Here is a 22,830-nt window from a genome sequence, read left to right as displayed (position 1 = left end):
ACTTTCTACAGAATAGACTACATACTGGGTCACAAATCAGGACAATACCAAAAGATTGGGATTGTCCCCTGCATATTTTCAGACCACAATGCTTTGAAACTAGAACTCAATCACAAGAAAAAATTTGGAAGAAACTCAAACACGTGAGGGTTAAATAGCATTCAACTAACAGATGAGTGAGTCAACCAGGAAATTAGAGAAGAATTAAAAAGATTCATGGAAACTAATGAAAATGAAGATAGAACCATTCAAAATCTCTGGGATACAGCAAAAATGGTCCTAAGAGAGAAATACATCACAATACAAGCCTCCCTCAAAAAAACTGGAAAAAACTCGAATACACAAGCTAACTTCGCACCTAAAGGAACTGGAGAAAGAATGGCAAGTAAAACCTACACCAAGAAGAAGAGAGATAATAAAGATTTGAGTACAAGTCAATGAAATAGAGACTAGAAGAACTGTAGAACAGATCAACAATATCAGTAGTTGATTCTTTGAAAGAATTAATAAGATAGATAAATCCCTAGCCAGCCTTATTAAAAAGAAAAGGGAAAAGACTCTAATAAAATCACAAATGAAAGAGGAGGGATCACAACCAATACCAAGGAAATACAAACGATTTTAAAAACATATTATGAACAGCTATATGCCAACAAATTAGGCAATCTAGAAGAAATGGATGCATTTCTGGAAAACCACAGATTACCAAAGCTATAACAGGAAGAAACAGAAAGCCAGAACAGGCCAATAACCAGGGAGGAAATTGAAGCAGTCATCAAAAACCTACCAAGACACAAAAGTCCAGGACCAGATGGCTTCTCAGGGGAATTCTATCAAATGTTTAAAGAAGAAATAATACCTATTCTACTAAAGCTGTTTCAATGGATAGAAAAGGAGGGAATTCTTTCAAAGTAGTTTTATGAGGCCAGCATTACCTTGATTCCAAAACCAGGGAAAGACCCCACCAAAAAAGAGAATTATAGACCAATATCCCTGATGAACACAGATGCAAAAATTCTCAACAAGGTACTAGCCAATAGGATCCAACAATACATTAAGAAGATTATTCACCATGACCAAGTGGGATTTATCCACCCCCCCCACCCCCCCCCGGAGAGTAAGTGTGGTTCAACACTCGTAAAACAATCAGCGGGATGGATCATATCAACAAGAGAAAAAACAAGAACCATATGATCCTCTCAATAGATGCAGAGACATTTGACAAAATATAGCATCCATTCCTGATCAAAACTCTTCAAAGTGTAGGGATAGAAGGAACATTCCTCAGCATCTTAAAAGCCATGTATGAAAAGCCCACAGCAAATATCATTCTCAATAGGGAAACACTGGGAGCCTTTCCCCTAAGATCAGGAACATGACAGGGATGTCCACTCTCACCACTGCTATTCAACATAGTACTAGGAGTCCTAGCCTCAGCAATCAGGCAACAAAAAGACATTAAAGGCATTCAAATTGGCAAAGAAGTCAAACTCTCCCTCTTCGCAGGTAAGATGATACTATATATAGAAAACCCAAAAGACTCCACCCCAAGATTGCTAGAACTCATACAGCAATTCGGCAATGTGGCAGGATACAAAACCAATGCCCAAAAATCAGTGGCATTTCTATACACTAACAATGAGACTGAAGAAAGAGAAATTAAGGAATAAATCCCACTTACAATTGCATCCAAAACCATAAGATACCCAGGAATAAACCTAACCAAAGAGGTAAAGGATCTATACCCTAAAAACTACAGAACACTTCTGAAAGAAATTGAGGAAGACACAAAGAGATGGAAAAACGTTCCATGCTCATGGATCAGAAGAATTAATATTGTGAAAATGGCTATGTTACCCAGGGCAATCTACACGTTCAATGCAATCTTTATCAAAATGCCATGGACTTTCTTCACAGAGTTGGAACAAATCATCTTAAGATTTGTATGGAATCAGAAAAGACCCCGAATAGCCAGGGGAATACTGAAAAAGAAAACCAGAGCTGGGGGCATCACAATGCCAGATTTCAAGCTGTATTACAAAGCCATGATCATCAAGACAGAATGATACTGGCACAAAACCAGACACATAGATCAATAACAGAATAGAAAACCCAGAAATGGGCCCTCAACTCTATGGTTAACTAATTGTACAAAGCAGGAAAGAACATCCACCGGAAAAAGGAGAGTCTCTTCAATAAATAGTGTAGGGAAAATTGGACATCCCCATGCAGAAGAATGAAACTAGACCATTCTCTTACACCAGATACAAAGATAAACTCAAAATGGATGAAAGATCTAAATGTGAGACAAGAATCTATCAAAATCCTAGAGGAGAACACAGGCAACACCCTTTTTGAACTTGGCCAGAGTAACTTCTTGCAAGATACATCCATGAGGGCAAGAGAAACAAAAGCAAAAATGGATTATTGGGACTTCATCAGGATAAAAAGCTTCATCACGATAAAAAGCTTCTGCACAGTAAAAGAAACAGTCAACAAAACTAAAATACAACCTACAGAATTGGAGAAGATATTTGCAAACGACCTATCAGATAAAGGGCTAGTATCCAAGATCTGTAAAGAACTTATTAAACTCAACACCCAAGAAACAAACAATCCAATCATGAAATGGGCAGATAAAATGGACAGAAATTTCACCATAGAAGACATACAGAAGGCCAAAAAGCACATGAGAAAATGCTCCACATCACTTGCCATCAGGGAAACACAAATCAAAACCACAATGAGAGACCACCTCACACCAGTGAGAATGTGAAAATTAATGACAGGAAACAACAAATGGGAGAGGATGTGGTGAAGGGGGAACCCTCTTGCACTGTTGATGGGAATGCAAACCGGTGCAGCCACTCTGGAAAACTGTATGGAGCCTCCTCAAAAAGTTAAAAATAGGGCAGCCTGGGTGGCTCAGTGGTTTAGCACCACCTTCGGCCCAGGACCTGATCCTGGAGCCCTGGGATCGAGTCCCATGTCAGGCTCCCTGCATGGAGCCTGCTTCTCCCTCTGCCTGTGTCTGTGCCTCTCTGTGTGTGTCTCTCTCTCTCATGAATAAGTAAATAAAATCTTTAAAAGAAAAGTTAAAAACAGAGCCACCCTACGACCCAGCAATTGCACTACTGGGTATTTACCCCAAAGTTACAGATGTAGTGAAAGACCGAGACACCTACACCACAATGTTCATAGCAGCAAAGTCCACAATAGCCAATTGTGGAAGGAGCCACGATGTCCTTTGACAGATGAATAAAGATATTATACACACACACACACACACACACACACTGGAATATTACTCAGCCATCAGAAAGGACGAATACCCACCATTTGCTTCCACATGGATGGAACTGGAGGGTATTATGCTGAGTGAAGAAAGTGAATCGGAGAAGGACAATCATCCTATGGTTTCACTCATATGAGGAATATAAGACATAATGAAAGGTATTATAAGGGAAAGGAGGGGAACTGAGCGGGAAAAATTAGAAAGGGAGACAAACCATAAAAGACTCCTAACTCAAAAAAAGAAAAAAAAGACTCCTAACTCTGGGAAACAAAGGGTTGCAGAAGGGGAGGTGGGTGGGGAAAGGCATAACTGTGTGACGAGCACTGAGGGGGGGCACTTGATGGGATGAGCACTGGGTGTTATTCTATATGTTGTAAATCGAACTTCAATAAAAACAAATGAAAAAAAAACTATAGAAAACTAACTGATGGTTACCAGAAGGGCAGTAGATGCGGGGATGGGTGAAATAGGTGAAGGGGGTTAAGAGTACAATTATCTTGATGAGCACTGAGTAATACATGGAAGCGTTGAGTCACTATATTGTACACCTGAAACTAACATAACACTGTATGTTAACTATACTGGAGTTTAAAATAAAAAAATTAATAAAATTTTTTAAAATACAGATACTGTTAGAAGTATCCTATCCCTACTTCTAGAAATCTGTGTTAAGAAAATAATCAGAGAAAAGTTTAAATATAGAAAAAGATGTTGATTTCAATGTTACTTATGTTAGGTAGAAAGCAGAAACACTCTAAAGCCCAATAAGGAGGTAATCAGCAAATAAGTTAGAGAACAGTACTTTGAAATAATGGACTATAGCATATCCAATAAATATCATGATCTTAATGAGGGGAAAAATAAACAATATGTGAAATAAGAAGTCAAAAGCTACATAAACTTGGGCAGCCCGGGTTGCTCAGCGGTTTAGCATCGCCTTCAGCCCAGGGCCTGATCCTGGAGACCCGGGATCGAGTCCCAAGTTAGACTCCCTGCATGGAGCCTGCTTCTCCCTCTGCCTGTGTCTCTGCCTCTGTGTGTGTGTGTGTGTGTGTGTGTGTGTCTCATGAATAAATAAATATAATCTTTAAAAAAAAAAGCTATATAAACTCAAATTTTTTATTTTGGAATAATTATTTTCATTTAAAAACAATTGTAGGGAGGCCAGGTGCTCCCAGTGGTGACAAACAAGTGTTGTCTTTTAAAATTAATTAATTAATTAATTAATTAATTAATTAATTAATTCATTAAAAACAATTGTAAAAGCCTGGAAAGTAGCATATTCAAATTTTAACATGGCTATCTCTGGGCAGCGATTTGAATGTTCTTTTTTATACTTTTTCAAATTGACTACCACGAGCATATATTCATTTCTATAATCAAGCAAAGAATTTCAGACATTCCAGGGCATACCTTATGATGGCTTTGACTGCAAATCTGACCACTGTAGAAAGCAGGAACAGCGGCGTGACCAGGATATGAAAGAGAGACAGGGAAGCAAAGGCCTCTGCAGGTTTTAGATTGTTCCCACTAGCATAGGCATGGGTCACGAATGTCTGTGCAAAGAGAGAAGTTCTTTAGAGAAAGCTGGAGAAACTTTCACAAATGCTTACATTCAATTTTATAAACCTAACATATTCTGCTACACCAATCCTGACTCTAAGAACAATTACTTCATCCAAATTACATCCCTAACAAAATACTTGTCATTGGTAGAGTACTTAATGGTTTACATGGCATCCCCGCAGTAAACTTGTGAGAAGAGCAGAACAGATTCTATTTAGATTAGGAAATCGATTTCTGTCAAAGTACTGAGTAGGGGAGGGTAACAAAGAAGTGAACCTAGAATTCTTAACAACCAGGTGGGTCCTTTTCAACCAATACTAAATTTTCTAAGAGAAAAAGAAGGTATTCCATTGTTTTAGGGTCCCTATTATGGATCTTTACTAAATTTGCCAACATTAGTGTTCAATGTAGAGTTATTTATGTTTCTAAATGTAGTCCTAGTTTGTCATTTTAGTTTGAAATATAATGTAATTTTCTGGTTGTTGATTTACCACTACCCTGATACAAGAATGTCTGGGAAACAGGTCATGAAGATTACAACAGTTAGTCCCCAACTACTATTAATTTTGCACCCCAGGGCACACTTGGCAATGTCTGGGGAGCGCTAACAGCATCCAATAGGAAGAAGCCAGGGATGCTGCTACACATCCTCGTGCAGAGGAATGGCCCTCCTAACACAGAATTATCTAGGCCAAAAAGTCTATGGTGTCACCTTTGAGAAACCCTGGATTAGAATGATTACAATGGGGATTGCAAGAGAAAACTGGCAGAGGTAAAGTAATATATATTACCAACCACACGTTCTTATCATAAATCATTTCTAAACACTGACTTAGTTCCACTTCTAAAAGCAAGAGAAAGTTTCTTACAGCAAGAACAGCTGCTATAGGAATTGCTGCGTTCATGAAGACTGTGGAAAGAAATCAAATACATTAGGTTCATTGAACTGTGAAACATTTTAAGTAACTTTAGTTAATCATCTATTATTACTTTAGTAACAGTCTCTGTCTTCCCTTGAAGATAGAGAGGAACAAGTGCATTAAATAACATTTTGTCTGGAGTCCACAAACATTGCCCAGTTGGTATTTCCTTGTTCACAGTCTTATGAGTTCCTCCATATTAATCTGAATCAGAAAATATTTTTTCTTTTCTTTTAAACAGATTTTTTAAAAGATTTTATTTATTTATTTGAGAGAGAGAGAGAGAAAGAGAGAACACAAGCAGGGTGAGGGGCAGAAGGAGAAGCAAGGAAAACACTAGCATTTAGAGGTCACAGTAAAATTAAAAAGCGAAGTTCATGATTTGTAGTTAAATTTTTCATAAACCATAGAATTCTAGGGACTAAGGAGTAAACGACTAAGTGAATTGGTAGCAGAATGGAAGCTGGAACCTTGTTTACTTGACATGCAGGAGAGAATCCATCCAAAAATCATCATCAGTCCTCATGATCTATTCTCACGAATTACCCTGACCATTATGTGCAGAATCAGATTGTGCATTTGCAGGTCCAGGTACGGCTTGGTTATCAAATCCGAATTCTTATATAATACTGGGATTGTATAAGAACACTGCCTTGAGCTTCCTAACAACACAGATGAGGAGCTATGTTTCCGCTGCCACCTCTTTTCTGTGGCTATTGTCACTCCATTCTTTAAGTGTATTTCTTTCTTTTCCCCTCATCATTATTTATATTTAATTTTATAATCAACGTCCCCTTGATGAAGAGGAACAAGAGCAACTGCTATTTGACTGAAAACCATTTATATAGCAATCTGCACCAAGTATTATAGCGGGTACTCTTCCTAATCCCATTATAAAGATGCGAACAAGAAGCTTCGGTTCACACAGCTGGGATTCAAACTAATGTAGTCAGGCCTCTCGGACTGCTCACCACCACCTTGCTCTGCACTAACACACCACAATAACTGAGATACAATAAGAATACTTTCCATACATTCTCATATTTAATGACCACAACTATTCTACACAATAATGAGGAAGCAGCTTATGAAGGGTGAGTAGCACGCAAGATTCCAAACTAAGAGGTGATAGAGCTTGGATTTAAACCCAGAACTTGGGATCCCTGGGTGGCGCAGCGGTTTGGCACCTGCCTTTGGCCCAGGGCGCGATCCTGGGGACCCGGGATCGAGTCCCACGTCGGGCTCCCGGTGCATGGAGCCTGCTTCTCCCTCTGCCTATGTCTCTGGCTATGTCTCTGCCTGTGTCTCTGGCTCTGTCTCTCCTTCTATCCCAGCTTATTTTATCAAGAATAAATAAATAAAATCTTTAAAAAAAAATAAACCCAGAACTTTCTGGTCTCAAAGCTGTATGTTTTTTTCACTTCTCCATATAAAATTCCATCAAAGTGAAGACAAAAAAATATGATACTGTCTTTTTGCCTCTTACCAATGGATTAAATCCATAAATAGTACATGACGATTTGGCAATGGAAGCTAGGAAATTACAGAATTTCTCTTCCCCCCACCCCCACCCAGATATTATCTCAACTGGCAAGAACACTGATTCATAAATGTAAAGATGGATCTTCAATTCTACTAGTAAGTGTCCTGTTTAACTTTGTTTTACAATATTTTCAGATTATCACTGATTGAGCACTTTTATGTTTCAGGTACTTTTCTAAACACTTTGCACACATTATCTTATTTAATTCCCCAAGATACTCTTAATACTTCCCAGCTTCCTGATGAGAAAACGGAGACTCCCCCCAAATACTGACCAAGGCTCGAGAGCTGACAAGTTACTGAGGCAGGACTTCATTTCAGGTCAGCTTGCCCTCTAAGCCTCAACAGTAACCACTCTGTTATTGTTATAAATGTTGATTTTTTTCTTTCATTATTTTTATCTTCTTGTGGTGCTCTACAAATACCATTTATAAGATGCATATATGTTTATAATATATATATATATATATATATATATATATATATATATATATGATTCATTTATTTGTTTGTTTGTTTGTTTTTAGGTAGGCTCCATGCCCAGTGTGGAGCCCAGTGCAGGACTTAAACTCAGGATCCTGAGATCAAGACCTGAGTTGAGATCAAGGGTCAGATGCTTAACTGACTGAGCCATCCAGGCACTTCTATTTATAGAATACTTTTAACAGTTACTAAACAGTGTCACATTCACTGCCTCATTTGATTCTCACAATACACCTGTGGTAATGATTTATTATTATTACACCAATTTTAGATGAGGAAACTGACAGAGGTTAGTGAGCACTAGACCATTTGCCAGGTGCTTTATATGAGATAATGAGTTCTGAAGCATTTGACATAGTGGATAGAATAGAATCAACAATTTTATCAGCATTTGTATCATTTATTATTTTAATCTTCCCTATAGTCCTACATGGTAGACATTATTATCACCTCATGTTGCAGACTAAGATATGGAGGTTTGGAGGATATAAATGACTTGGTCAAGGCCACAGTGCCAAGAAGAGGCAGAGCTGGGATTAATAGCCAGCTCTATGCAACTCCCATAGTTCATGCTCTGAATCACCAAGAACACTGTACTTAATCAGATCATAAGTCTTACAAGTGGTCCAACTGGAATTTTACACAATTGACTCAAGAATTCCTGCTGACCATCATAAATACATGACTCTGTATTTTTACCATCATGATTTCTTGTTTTTCTCCCCCATTATGGCCTCCTCTGTTTTCTCTCTTTTTATATCCGACTTTCAAAAACCAACTAAATCTCACGTCTGGAGGCAGACAAACTGGATTAACAATCCATTTCTGTGATTTATTAAGTGAATGATTTAAGGGAAATTCAAGTTCCTTAAGCTCTCTCCACCTCAGTCTTTTAATATCTAAAATGGAATTAATAGTAGAATCTAAATCATTGGATGTTGGGAGGGTTAAATGAGATGGTATGTGTATGAGATGGTATCGCCACTTATGGTGATAACTGGCTGAGTATCTCAATATATTTTTATTGTCATTATTTCTGGATGCACCCATCCTTCTTATGAGTATTTTAGTCCACTGCACAGAGAAATATGCATTCCTCCATCAGGGTCCCAGCTTAGAGTACTACTATATAAACAAATGGATACCAATCTTTCCATCTTCTAGCATTTGGATACCATATTAGCAGTGGTGCCAAGATGGAAGATAAATTTTCCTCCCATTTCATTTCTAATGCATCAGGCCTTAGGACTAGAATAAATGAGCTATAAAAACCAAATACTTTCTCCAAATCTATTTTACAAAAGAAGTATTTTATAATCTCTAAGAACTAAGGTAGTTTAGAATTCGAGAGGAAACAATATATAAACCTCCAAAATTTTAGTTTGTTCAAAGTCTTGGGAACAATAAAGATAAGTAAAACTGACACACAAACCAAATCAAATGTTAGTGGGAGTAGTTTGGCTAAGTTTGTAAGAATTGTACTAACATAAACTTAATTATTCTTGAGAGTACTCAGTGTCACTCTGAGGGGAAAAAACAGTTTTTAAAACAATTACTTTATAAAATTATAGCTGAAGATAAAAGTGCTCCGTATTTAAAAGTTCTGGAAACTTCTTTCACTTGGAATTATTGACATTTCTTCTCAATTTTCAAAATTAGCATTTTAAGCATAATCTTCAAGAAAATGTAATATTATAAACTCCCAGATAGATAACTATCTAAGACAACTACAGATTATTTTGGAAGATCTTTGAGGATAAGAACTCAATAGTAATATAGCTAAATCAACTTAACAAATTTTTACTGAAAACCCACTATTCATCCCAATGGTAACTGATGTGACAGTCTCAATTACAGGTACTATGCTCATCTCATCCCCATTTTACAGATGAAGAAACCAAGGATTTCAGATGCAAAGTAACATGACAAAAGTACACATCTTTTTTTTTTCTTCAAAAGCACACATTTTATAAGGAAACAAATTCAGGTTTACCTGACTCTAAGCCTATGCCAACCCTGCACTTTAATTTAAATTTAAACATAGGCTCATGTGGGTAATGGCTATTGGATAACACCTCACCTATGTAGAAAGTAAATGGGCTTCCTAGGATAAGTAGAATGTCTCAGGGGGCACAACCTAAACTGAATAGGCCACATCACATGTTTTTTGGTGGTCCTTAGAGCAATGGCAACTTACTGGAGAGTGACGTATAAAGTGCAAAGGTTTTGAGACTGGATAGTTCTTTCATTCTTGTTTCTTCTACACTTTTGCAAAAGATGTGCTCCCAGGCATACAACTTTAGAAGTTTGATGCCTTTCAATATTTCATTTGTTTTCTTCAGTCTCTCAGTAGAATAATCCTATAAAACAAAGAATTTTTTTAAATTTTTTTGCATATTTCTCTGTGCAGAATTTGTATGCACGCCGCATACAAGTGAATCAGAGGCTGGACTATATATATATAAATGTATATACATATATACATATATCACACAGGAATGAAACAGATCTTGATTTCTGCCTGGCTCTGCCACTGGTTGTGGCTGTGAGATCCCGTGGAAGGAAGGAGGCAAACTTTCTGTGTTTTCTCCTTCCAACTCTAAAATGAAGAGTTGAATGAAATGGCCTCAGATCTCTTTCCACCTAAAAATTCTTACGCTTTTGTCACTTTGGGTTAAATAAAAGCAGTTTCTTAAAGTTTCACATGATTTCCTTGAATAATGTCTACAGACTGTATATATAGACATTTAGGGAAATGATACAGAAACTTCCAGTGGCTCCTTCTAACATCTAACTCATTTTATTCTCTCCTCAGCACTATCACTCACACTTAGAAGAGAGAACAATGAATGTAAAAAAAAAAAAAAAGTTAGTTTGCTTATTATTTGGGAATGTGAGGGTTGTGTATGTTCCCACTGTATGTGTTCACATTGCATCTTCATAATACACTTATTGAAACCAAGGCTATTACCTTTAACTTCAAAAGATTTCTACATACTTCTTCATAAGCTCTGGTCTAAGACCTAAATTAGATGTACTAATTGCTAAGAATTTGGATCAACTGAAAAGAGATTTTACTCAACTGTTGCAACTTCCACTACTACCAAGTGTAAGAATTATCAGTAAGGTACATTATGACCCATGAACTATCAAAAGGAGCAGCGCAACTGGCCAAAAGACAGGTAGGAGGAAGCAAAAATAGCAAATGGCTCAGTTTTTGTTCATCTTTTGGTCTCTACAGGGTCTTGAGTGCCTACCAGATGATTGTTACATGAGTCAATGAATACTGTATGACGAGCTAAATGAGAGACAGATGTCTGAGGATTGTCATGTCTCCACTCTGTGGCCCTCTTCCTCACCTCTCTATTCACGTCCTGAAGTAAAGATAGGGAGATGGTTCAGACAGAAATAATGAGTAACCTCACTGGGAGCAGCAGAAAAACAAGTGATAAAAACCACCTGCACATGCAACTTGCTTTTCACAGAAGAAACCAACTTGGGAAATAATTCTGTCAGGGGCAGCATCCCTACATGTCACGCCTGATTTACAGACAGCCTTGCTCATATTTAATCAAAGTGTATTTCTAAACATGCTGCCAACAATTTTATTTTTTGTCAATATTTCCTTAAAAGAAGCTAATTCTTGGGTCCAATAAAATGATTTCATGGCACACTGAAGCCAGAAAGGATCAATAATTGGGCTTTTCCTTGTTTGCCAAGTGGACCATAAACATAGCCAGAGCAGCTGCCACTGAAATATTTCTGTGTAATTTCATAGATCATCACATGGTTTGAGTCAATTTTAGGGAAATTTAACTTCAGAAGCAGCAAACCCGATGCTTTATTTGTTCTTTGATATATTTATCCTATGTCAATAATTAGCATCCAATGCGCTCAAAACACACTTAGGTGTATTCTCTAGACAAGTGATCTACAAGAAGATCCAACGTCTCATCCCTCATGGCACTTAAAAACATTAGGATTTGTGACTCTGGTGTTTTGAGTCTAAGATCATCAAGTCATTCATTTGAAGTCCACTTTTAAAAAGTGTTTTTGCAACACAGAAAATACACATTTGCTACCTAAGAGTTGAAAGGAAATATGATAATTTCCAAGTGATTCTGAGTGGCATGTATTAATTTCCTATTATTTTAAAAATAAAAAAGCTTACTAGATTTTCCTAATCAAGCTTCCAAAGGATGTTAACTTACAAGAGTGCTTTTCTGAGCCTCTGCCAACTTTGTAGCGATGAAGTACTGAATTGGCGCGAGGAGCACAATGACAGCTGCGCCAACCAATGCGCTCGATCCAAGTAAATTATACAGCAGAATCACTCCCATTATGATCTATAAAGGAAAACATATGGAAAAGGGAAAATGAATAGGAGTGTGGGGACGACTGCATGAAAGGAAATATGGTGAAAATGTAGTAGTTCTTAATTATTAATTAATAAGTATGTTTATTTGGAAGTTAACTAAGAACTGTTGGATTTTACTATGTTTTATTTGAGGAATGCGAAGTAGTAGGAATTTATTTTTAGTCTGATGATCTGTACAACTGGTGTCAAACCAATTTACTGCATGATGCTTCAGACTGGTCCCCTGATGCTTCTGACCTTCTAACATAGTCTTCACATTTATAAAAGGACAGGAAATTCTTCTTGACAATGTTATCACCCTCTTGACAATGTTAACTGACATTCCCTATTGTCATGGAATTGTACTAGCTTTTCCAGGCAGGAAGGATAAAAAGCAGGAGGCAGCATCATAATGTAAGTGAGCACTGGATGGTTGTTTGTAGGTTAAATGCATAATCTGAGCTCCTCACATCTTCAATGTCCCCAGAAGTCACTTGATGACAAGAGGCTAAGCTTCATTAAAATTGTGAAGAAGCTAAAGTTGGTGGTATTTCATACCTCACTTTCTTTTTTAAATTTATTTCCCAAAACCTAGAGCTGAATCATGTAAACCAACCATCTCTGGTTTGTCACTTTCTTCTTCTTCCTTTAAAAACTTAAAAGATTTGACCCTGCAATCTTCTTTCCCCACTTTTTTCCTCCAGTAGCTCAGTTTATCATGGTTAAAAATGACAACTAATTAACTACACCCATGCAGTAAAAGCGTTTAACCCTTGTGTGTATGCCAATGATAACAACTAACAGTGGCCTTTTAGAGGCAAGTGCACATATTTACTGCCTAACCAATTAGGCTTTTTAGGGATTCCAATTAAAATGAAAGCTTCTTTAACGACACTCATGATACAGTCAACCAGAAGCAGCCTGGGATTTTTGGTGCATTTTAAATTATATCATGTAAGCAGCCTTGACCTGTATATAAGTACATATTGATAAAATGAAACCAAGCATATTTTAAGTTTTACTTTGTGTCATGCACTGTGCATGATATACACTTTTATTTGACTTGGATTTCCATTTAAAACTAAAAAGACAAATTTTCAAACTACTATATCTTATTTACTATTGTATGCATTTCAATACACTTGGTACACAGGGACATAGGTGATCAAGTGGATTTAGTAAGATCTACAGTTTAAACTCTACAGGATGCAAAACTTGAGATAACTAAAAATATTCAGCATCACATAGAGAAAAGGGCTGAAAATACTTCTTTTGTGATTTTACCCAATTAGGGGGGAAAACCCACATCTTTTCTAAAATACTATTTTCCATAAAAAATAGCGAAACTGCCCTCCAGCTTGTTAGTGTTCCTATCACCTAATAAAGTGTGACATTTTAGAATACGTCAGCTATTGAAATTATGGGATAGAATACAAAAATTGCTCTACTTCAGAAATGCCATAAGAGAGTCTGTCAAAATGAAAGGGGGCAAGTCTTGGCTCTGTGACTTGCCTGAATTTGGTCAATAATGATAAAAACTAACAACTACTGAATGCTCGTGAAATGCTAGGCACTACACTGAACGTGCTACACATATTAACTTATTTAGTCCTGCCAATTCCAACAATTCTACAAGGCAGATACTATTATCACTCCCATTTTAAAGTTAAGGAAGCTGATGCTTTGAGGATTTAAACACATTTGCAAACTTGTGCCCAAGATTGCAAATCTGAGAAAACCACCAAAGAGCCGACACCAATGCAAACACACGAGGGTTTATTTACAAGCTCGAGCTTGGGTCCAAGTATACCCGACACAGCGAAGCAGGGACTTGTTAACTAGTTAACTAATGCCACCGCCCATGGATCTAACCCAGGCACCCTGTTCTGGGGGGACCGCCCAGGAGCCTATTGGGAAGTGGACTTCACTGAGGGAAAACCTGGAAAATTCAGATACCGGCATTTACTAGTGTTTATAGATACTTTTTCAGGATGAACAGAGGCATTTCCCACCAAACATGAAACAGCACAGATCATGACCAAGAAACTGCTGGAAGACATCTTACCAAGGTATGGTTTTCCTGTTAGAATTGGATCAGACAACAGACCAGGATTCATCTCTAAGGTAAAACAGGGAGTGGCACTAGTATTTGGAGCAGATTGGAAATTACATTGTGCATATAGGCCCCAAAGCTCAGGACAGGTAGAGAAGATAAACAGAACATTAAAGGAGACTTTAAATAAATTAGCCCTGGAGACTGGCAGGGACTGGGTGACTCTCCTCCCCTTTGCCCTATATAGGGTGAGGAACTCCCCATATAAGATGGAACTTACCCTCTACAAAATCATGTTCAGTCTTCCTCCACCTATTATCCCCAATTTAAAACCTGAGGTGCTTGCTGATTTTGATGATAACCAATTTCTTTTCTCCCTCCAAATGTTACAAAGAGCCCATGAACAGGTATGGCCTAAGCTGAAAGCCCTCTACAAAACCGGTTCACCCCTGACCCCCATCGATATCGACCAGGTGACTGGGTGGGTCCAGAGATACCAATACCAGACACTTCAACCTCGCTGGAAGGGACCCTACATCGTGATCCTGACCACTCCCACCGCTCTCAAGGTCGACAGGATTACTCCCTGGGTCCACTACACCCATGTCCAGTCAGCTGACCCACACGCCATTCTCAAGGACTTTGTTCCAGAATGGAAAGGCCAACCAGACAAGGACAATCCCCTAAAGCTAAGTCTGCATCGTTCTCATGTACTCCGCTAAATTAGTTGCTTTTGTCAAAGACAGAGTCAATGCAGTTCAGGTCATGGTACTCAGACAGCAATACCAACCAGTGGACCTTGTTACTGAGACCAGCCTGAACCCATGATTGGATCCTTCCTTAGGTTCCTCTGAGAGGGGGAAAAGTGGAGGCCGAGAAAATTAAGGCCATTCCACCTCAAGTTTAGCGTTAGCACAAGTATAGCCATCTCAGGCCGCTGTGAATAAGAGCTGAAATTTACAGGAAAAACTGCAGAACACCCTTGACAGAGAGTCCCATATCAGAATGAAAACAGAGCTCAGAACGCCCTTGACAGAGACAGAAAGTCCCATATTGGAATGAAAACAGAGCTTAAGAAATTCCTCCACCCCTTCTGAAAATTCCCTAGACCAGCCCATAAAAACCCAGCTGTAACCCCCTTCAGGGTCCAAGTCCCTGCTCCACTGTGTCGGGTATACTTGGACCCAAGCTTGAGCTTGTAAATAACCCCTCGTGTGTTTGCATCAGTGTCGGCTCCTTGGTGGTTTTCTAGGATTCGCAATCTGGGACACAACACAAACCAATAGAGCAAATACTTGAACCTAAGAGGTAGAATTCCAAACCCCTTTCTTAACCTATATCAGAGTATTTCTGAGTCTCAGCTTTCTCTTCTTTAAAAAGGGTACAATAACCTAGCATATTCAAAAAGTTTACCCTTTATTGAGCTAAATATCTCATACTCCTTTTGTTTTGTTTCCTCTGCAAATGAGAATATTTTATATATTGATTTACCTGAACAGGCATTGCCCATAGATTGGGACACAGGAACAAGAACCACATAAGTTGATTGGTTTCAATGGCAACCAAGTTATTAATCTGTCCCAGGGTCATCTCTCCCATGGATAAATTAGATGTAGACAGCCTAAGGATTTTATTGTATATCATGGCCTGCAAAACAAACAAACAAAAAAGTACTTGAAGCTCTAAAATTAATCAACACTCTATGCACTTTTATTGAAAAGATGACATTTTAAATTTTTCTGGAGAAAAAAGGAAAAAAAACAGAATACCATCTTCTTAAGTCAATCACTATCTTCATTTTAGCATAGTTACTTTCAGTCCTCAACTATATACAAATTTAATTTTCTGGTGATACAATCAAAATGAATATTCAATTTTAAACATAACCTCTAGAACAAACTGAAACAAAGATAAATAATGTAAATTCTCAAAAGTTTTGTTTCTTTTTTTTTTTTTAAGTAGGCTACACACCCAGTGTGGAGCTCAACCCAAGGTTTGAACACACATCCCTTATATCAAGATTTGAGCTGAGATGCAGAGTCAGAAGCTTAACCGACTGAGCCACCCAGGTACCCCAAAAGTTTTCTAATTACTACAAAAGCTTTTAAAAATTCAGTGGGTTTACTAATTAGCTCTGTTTATTTTATTAAGTAGCTTCTAGAAGTGTTGAAGTACGAAAGTAAAAACAGAATGAAAAACAAAATTGACTCCACTATCCTCCTCTCATTGGATGGCATATTGCATTTTCAAAAAACAAAGATCATTCAAAGCTTTTACATACCAGCAGAGCTCCACGGAGGTTAATGCCAGTCTCTATGGTTACATAGTAGGAAGCCTGTAAAAATGTCCTTTGCAGGATAAGGGCCAGGAAAAGAAGAACTGCTAGTACATAAGCATTTTCAAGAAATTCCTTTGATGAAAGGGTTTCTGAAATCTTGTCCCAAAAGAAAAAGACATAAATTAAACCTGGTCTTTTCAATATGCCAGGTGTACAGTTCACATTTATTAAATGATATATGATTTTTAAATATAAAAACTCAATGTCTTTATAATACAGCAGTGGAATGAGCCACAGCAAGGCAATTTTGGCTTTTCTTCATTATGTCCACAGATACAAATTCAAACTAGTTTAATGCATAAAATCCCAAACTGATCATTTAGATTGCTGGAAATGCCTGATTAGGGAAAAAAGGTACATTTTAATTTTTAAAAATTTGAGTGTATTTTCTGCAAAGATAAATTGAGAAGTAGTAACTGAAGATTAAAGTTAATTTAGACTGTAATTTAGAAGTAGAAACCACAACATTGATGGTCAGCAAGACCAATGAAACAAAAATACAATTTCTATAGCTTTACAAATTTAAAATCATTCTACATAATTGACTTACTCTAATTCTCATGTATCTTAATTTATATTAACAAAATAAATTATAAATTATAAAATATGTAATGTGGCTATTAATTTCACCCATGCTGACACTTCCAGTAACAAAACATAACTTATGAAATCATTTCAGCAGGAATATGAGAGAAGTCATCATAGGGAAATACAAAACTGATTGCTTTTTGTTTGTACCAATAGTATGTGGTATCTTGGTTAGAAGTGAGGGAAAAGTAACACTTAAATAAGTACATTGTGTCAATCTGGACAATCTTCATTTTTAAGGTTTAGATCCATTAAATTCTATTTCAGGTCCCTTCTTCTTCTTTCATGGGGATACACAAAAATGTGTAAGTTCTGCTCCTTCTCAGAAAAGCGTGTGGTTAATATGTGAAAGGGAGAGGGATGACAGAAAAATTCTATGTAAATTCTATGTAAATTCTCAAAAGTTTTGTTTCTTTTTTTTTTTTAAGTAGGCTACACACCCAATGTGGAGCTCAACCCAAGGTTTGAACACACAGCCCTTATATCAAAATTTGAGCTGAGATGCAGAGTCAGAAGCTTAACCGACTGAGCCACCCAGGTACCCCAAAAGTGGAATGTAATCAGGCTAGTAGGGACAAAACATCACAAAAATGCATTCAATGGTGAAAATATCTGGTTCACTTCAATAATAATTGAGCACCAATATGTGCAAGTGACTGAGCTATACATTGTGAACACAGATATGAACAGTTCACAGTTCTTCTGTTGAAAGAGCTTACCACCTAGAAAGATAAGCATGGCCATAAATAACATGCTTCATTATAAGGAACATTTATAGATAGTGCCAAGGTGAAATAAACAACATGTTGGAGAGTACAAAGGAGAGTCAAGTTCCAGCCAGAGCAATCAGAAAAGCTTCACTGAGGAGGTGGCATTTAATGTAGGCCTTGAGAATGCATGAAATTGTAATAGGTGAGGAAAAAAGGATAGGAAATCAGATTGAGAGAATAGAAAAGGGAAACTGATGCTTCTAGATTAGAGTTTCTATCTGCGAACCTAAGGAAATCAGCTCTTAGAAACTAGGAGGTTCATGATAAGACTTGAGACTTTCTTAATAACAGCAAATAGAAGTATATATATAATATATATATCTTTCAAAGGCATGCACTTTATTCTAAGATACCTCCTTGACAAGAAGGGATCATGGGTTAGCATATAGACAAAAGCATTACATTCTAAACAAGCCCAAACTTTAGCTTAAATGTCATCTATTTAATCTCCATTAGACATACTCTAGAAAAGAGCTTGAAGTTCTTTAAAAAGGAAATGACAGCTAGCTGTAGCTAGATGAAATGGAACTGAAATGGCACGACTTCTGCCTGAAAGCAGTGGTTACGGAGAGGGACAGCTGGGATCTGAAAAGGTACACTCAGCCAGTGCAGCAAGAGCAATTAAAAGACCTGTATCTGGAACTTGGCTATCTCTTTCTAGCTGTGCCTCTCTGTGGCAGAGGTCTGTGTAACCTGAGCCTCAGAATCAGAATATATATATATATATTCTGAGAAGGAATATTTCATATATATATATATATATATGAAACAAAGTGATGGCTTTTATCATACAAGAAAAGAAAAATTTACATGTTACAAGTCACATTGCTAATGTAATTGGTCACAGGCCTCTAAAAAAAAAAGTGACTCAGCCAACCCTCATGTACTTATGCATGAAGATTCTTTGAAGGGTTGCTAAAAAGATCAAAGAAAATCAATGTGAAATTTCTGAGCCTGGCTTCTGGCGCATAGTAATTATTAAATATTTATAAGCTCTGAATCTGAGAAATAATTTTGTTGAACAGATCCATTCAATGAATACATAAACACATGATTTTCTCTACAAGGAAAATTATTGTTTTCTTTGCTTTCAAATGCATTCAATTCTCTGTAAATAAGCCTGTTTGAACTCTTCAAAGAACCACATTAATAGTAATAGAAAGTAACGATTACATGAAATCTGCCAATAATGTATTTCCTTTCAAAAACAACCACAAACTTACTCCTGTTGTGTTATTTGTCCCATTCTGGGTTTCATTCACACGCTGAACTATTCCAGAAATACAGAGAGGTCCAGCAAAACCCAGTAAGTCTGCAAGATAACGGAATGTGCTACTAAGTAGAATTGGTCGCCCAAAAGCTCTATACATTGCTAGCCAGATAGATGGAGTCCGGTTTGGATGATCTGCTACTTTTTTCTGAAAGAAGAAAAACAAATGAAACAAAATAAAACTACTAGCACAGCAATTAATCTCAGCAACTATGGCAATTATTCTGATATTTCTGATGATATTTTAAGTTTCTAAGTGTTAAGTATAGTATGCATAAACTATATCCTTGCATTCTATGCAAAGAGTAGCTACTAAATGTCTTTTAATAGGATAAAATGAGGAGTAAATAGGCCAGATTTTCAAACACTTTGCATTATTTTTAGCTGCCAAAGGATAACCCAAAATTCTTAAGATCAAATTAAAATTAATTTTAATTATTTTTAATTTGGAAAATGTGTATACGTCATTAATATTACCAAATACCATTGGATGGAAAAGATAGTAAAGTACAAAATTCAAGGTTATAGTCATATGTGAAAGACTAGTCAAGATTTCTGGAGTTACTAGATCATAAGATATTTACTACGAGCTAAATAAAACAGATAACCCCAACTTCAAATTGTTTCTCTTCCAAGTATTTCCCATCTCCAATAATAGTAGTCAGCACTTTTTAAAGTTGTGTTAGACTTATGTTTTCTAGTTATTTGATAAAGAAATGCAAAAATGAAGAACGGCATATGCACTTAAGCCAACTCATGCTTTCACACATCTGTAGTTGTTTTTTGAAAGGATTTTAAGACCTGAACAAATAATCATAATTAAGTCTAGAGAGGTGGATAAAGTTTTTCATTGTGGCAAAGAAGCCAACTCAATGGAATAAAATTTGTGTTTCATATTTGATTCCCTATTAGATGAATAATTTGATTATTTCAAAAAGTTTATTAATACAAGATATTAATGCACTAAGTTCAAGCTTAATTGTGTTATAAAGAGTACTCAGAGCATTTGAACTATGTTAAGGCTATATTGCTAATCTTTACTTTAGCAAAGATGTTTTAAATATATTATGCAATACTTTTCCCAGAGGTGAAACCAAAGAGATGACTCAGGTTCATTTGCAGTAACATTTCCTGCAATATTAATTTCATAACACACATTATTTTGACACAAAACAGAGCTCATTTTCATCATTTACCATAAATGCATTGTTGTCTTGATTTAGAACAGACAAAAACTCTGATTCACCATACCCTACACTTTTCCAAAGTTGTTAATACTAATAATTTCAATTACAATATATGTAGATGACTGCCATATAAATTACATCTACCACTGTGGATAGCACATATGACTATACAGAATGATAACAAGATAAATTCAAAATATCCAAAGACTCTCATATTTAAGAGTTTTAAGATCAATTATAAATGCTCAAAATACCAGAAGAAATCAATTTTGGCAGACATATAGGATGATATATGATATATGATACATAGCTTTATTTAATTCAGTTTCTCAAGTTTGGAATACAGACTCCAAATTTCCGTCAATAACTAATTTAAGGATTTTAGTTTCTTAAATGTGGTTATTAGTGATATGATCTATTTTACTTTTATATAACAAAATTATTGAAAAGATACTTGAAAAAAACAATTCCATGAGTTGTTAACATTATATGGTAACAAGGATTAGATATACATGACCATTGAGTTTAATTTTTACTTTCTAGTAGGTTCCAGAAAAAAATTAGTGTTCCCCCTATCCCTCCTCATGTATGAATTGGGCAATTAACACAATATAACTTTATTTCATTGGCTCTTCTGATACATGCACAGTGGAACAATTCAGATGACTCAAAATTACTGGGAAAGTCATACAAAGAAAATCTGCTCTTCCTTAACCAAAGATATTTAAGCTTACTGTCTTTATATTTAATCGAACCATTTTCTACAACTATGGACATGAAAAACTGATACTAAATTACCTTTTGCTCTTCATATGCATCTTTCAGGCAAACATAATTTGTTACTGCCCTCATTGCTATTGGTAATTTTCCAATTGCTTTCAGATCAATAGGCTTTTTATGAGCAGATATGATAAGTGTGTTCATCCACCAGTATGTTGCTTTTGACAATAAATTCACAAATGGCTGAAGAAATCTCACACCCAGATCCTGGAGGTCTTCAGGAGGCTTTACTTTCTGAGGATTCATGAAGAATACATATCTCTGTGGCAAGAAAAATTCCACAGAATAATAATTAACCCAATTCTTTTTCCACATATTAAAATAAAATTTTAATTTTTTCTACATTTTCATTTCAGGAGGACAGAATGTTTATTTTACATTTCTCTTAAATTTTTATTTTATTATATTCAAAAAAATTTTTGAAATATTTCCCTTCAGTTGTGTCTATGTTAAATAGTAAATGCCAGAATTTCATGTTTAATCCACATAGGGACAATTCTAAAAAACAGATTATGTCTTTAAAAGATAGTTATTACTAGGAACCAGTCTTTCATGGTATCCTGTGATAGGGTCAACTAAATAAAGATTTTTACATTATTTAGATTTTTTAAATGTGTTGACACTATTATTGAGTCACTCCCTGATAATTTGTGGTTTGGCTAATGTTCACTAACTGTTCTCCACTATTCCTTGCAGCTTGTAACTTGCCATTAAGAGCAAACAAAGTGCTCTATTAGAAAATTAATACTGAAAAATCATTCACAAATATGTCATACAACATAACAGCATTATGTGATGCAAAACACAACAGGTTTATAATCACAGACCAGGCACGAGTCTTGACCATGTGACTCTGGATATAGCCAGTTATCTCTGTAGAAGTTTCTTCATAAGTGAAAGGAGCAAAGGTATTATCTTCTTTTCGTTTTGAAATTTCTAGGAATACAGTAGTTTGCCTAATATAGATAGGTATGCTTGGTACAAATCATAGATGATGGAATTTCCTGATAAAAACAATTACATCTATAATATGAACTGAGCATAATATTTGGCACATAACAATCAGTCAATATTTACAGATTAATAAATAGATTCTAGGGTTATATCAAGATTTCTGGAACACTAATGGCCTGAAACTTAGTGATTAGTTCAACTTTTATACACATAGATGATATATATTTGCTCATCCTCTTGAATACTGATTTCTAGTTGACTAAAATCTTGAATTATTGGGGTTTTGAATTCTATTAATTAAATAAAAATGATTAGATACCTACTCTGACCCGAATTACATTGATCTCCACAGCCATGAGGAGTCCATTCAAGATGACCATCATGCCAGTAATGCAGAAACGCAAGTCTGATACTCCCCAACCGGACTGCCAGTACTTGACCAATTTTATGGTTTTTGTAATAAAGGCCATTACCCAATACAGAAATAGGGCTGGAAAAATAAAAAGGAAAAGGAAAAAGATGCAATCTTTTCCTTATATTTCTTCTAACTTCACTGAAATTTCAACATAAATATAATGCTTTTTAAAAACAAAGTTAATTTTAAATATTTTATTTCCACATTATTTTATTTTTTAAGAAAACAACATATATGCTTCATGCACTTTTGGAGTTTTAAACTGAAGATGTGGTAATAACTTTAAAATGCTAGTGCTTCCACTCTGTAATA

General features: G+C 36.1%; 1 protein-coding gene across 27 annotated transcripts in view; it reads right to left on the bottom strand.

Annotated features, from left to right (window-relative positions):
* ABCC9 (ATP binding cassette subfamily C member 9) overlaps positions 1 to 22,830 on the bottom strand; it is a 151,014-nt gene that overhangs the window by 104,907 nt on the left and 23,277 nt on the right. For all 27 annotated transcript variants that reach the window (XM_072765827.1, XM_025995117.2, XM_072765842.1 and 24 more), the window contains 9 exons: positions 22,427 to 22,593; positions 21,168 to 21,410; positions 19,136 to 19,330; positions 16,498 to 16,650; positions 15,708 to 15,863; positions 12,018 to 12,152; positions 10,004 to 10,166; positions 5,731 to 5,771; positions 4,709 to 4,851 (listed from right to left, as the gene is read on the bottom strand). In XM_072765827.1, coding sequence (XP_072621928.1) covers positions 4,709 to 4,851; positions 5,731 to 5,771; positions 10,004 to 10,166; positions 12,018 to 12,152; positions 15,708 to 15,863; positions 16,498 to 16,650; positions 19,136 to 19,330; positions 21,168 to 21,410; positions 22,427 to 22,593 — 1,396 coding nt within the window. The remainder of the gene's footprint in view (positions 1 to 4,708; positions 4,852 to 5,730; positions 5,772 to 10,003; positions 10,167 to 12,017; positions 12,153 to 15,707; positions 15,864 to 16,497; positions 16,651 to 19,135; positions 19,331 to 21,167; positions 21,411 to 22,426; positions 22,594 to 22,830) is intronic.

This window comes from Vulpes vulpes, chromosome 8 (assembly GCF_048418805.1).
Source record: "Vulpes vulpes isolate BD-2025 chromosome 8, VulVul3, whole genome shotgun sequence".
Classification (NCBI taxonomy): Eukaryota; Metazoa; Chordata; class Mammalia; order Carnivora; family Canidae; genus Vulpes; species Vulpes vulpes.
Note: the sequence above shows the minus strand (reverse complement) of the source record. Positions and strands in the feature narration are given on the sequence as shown.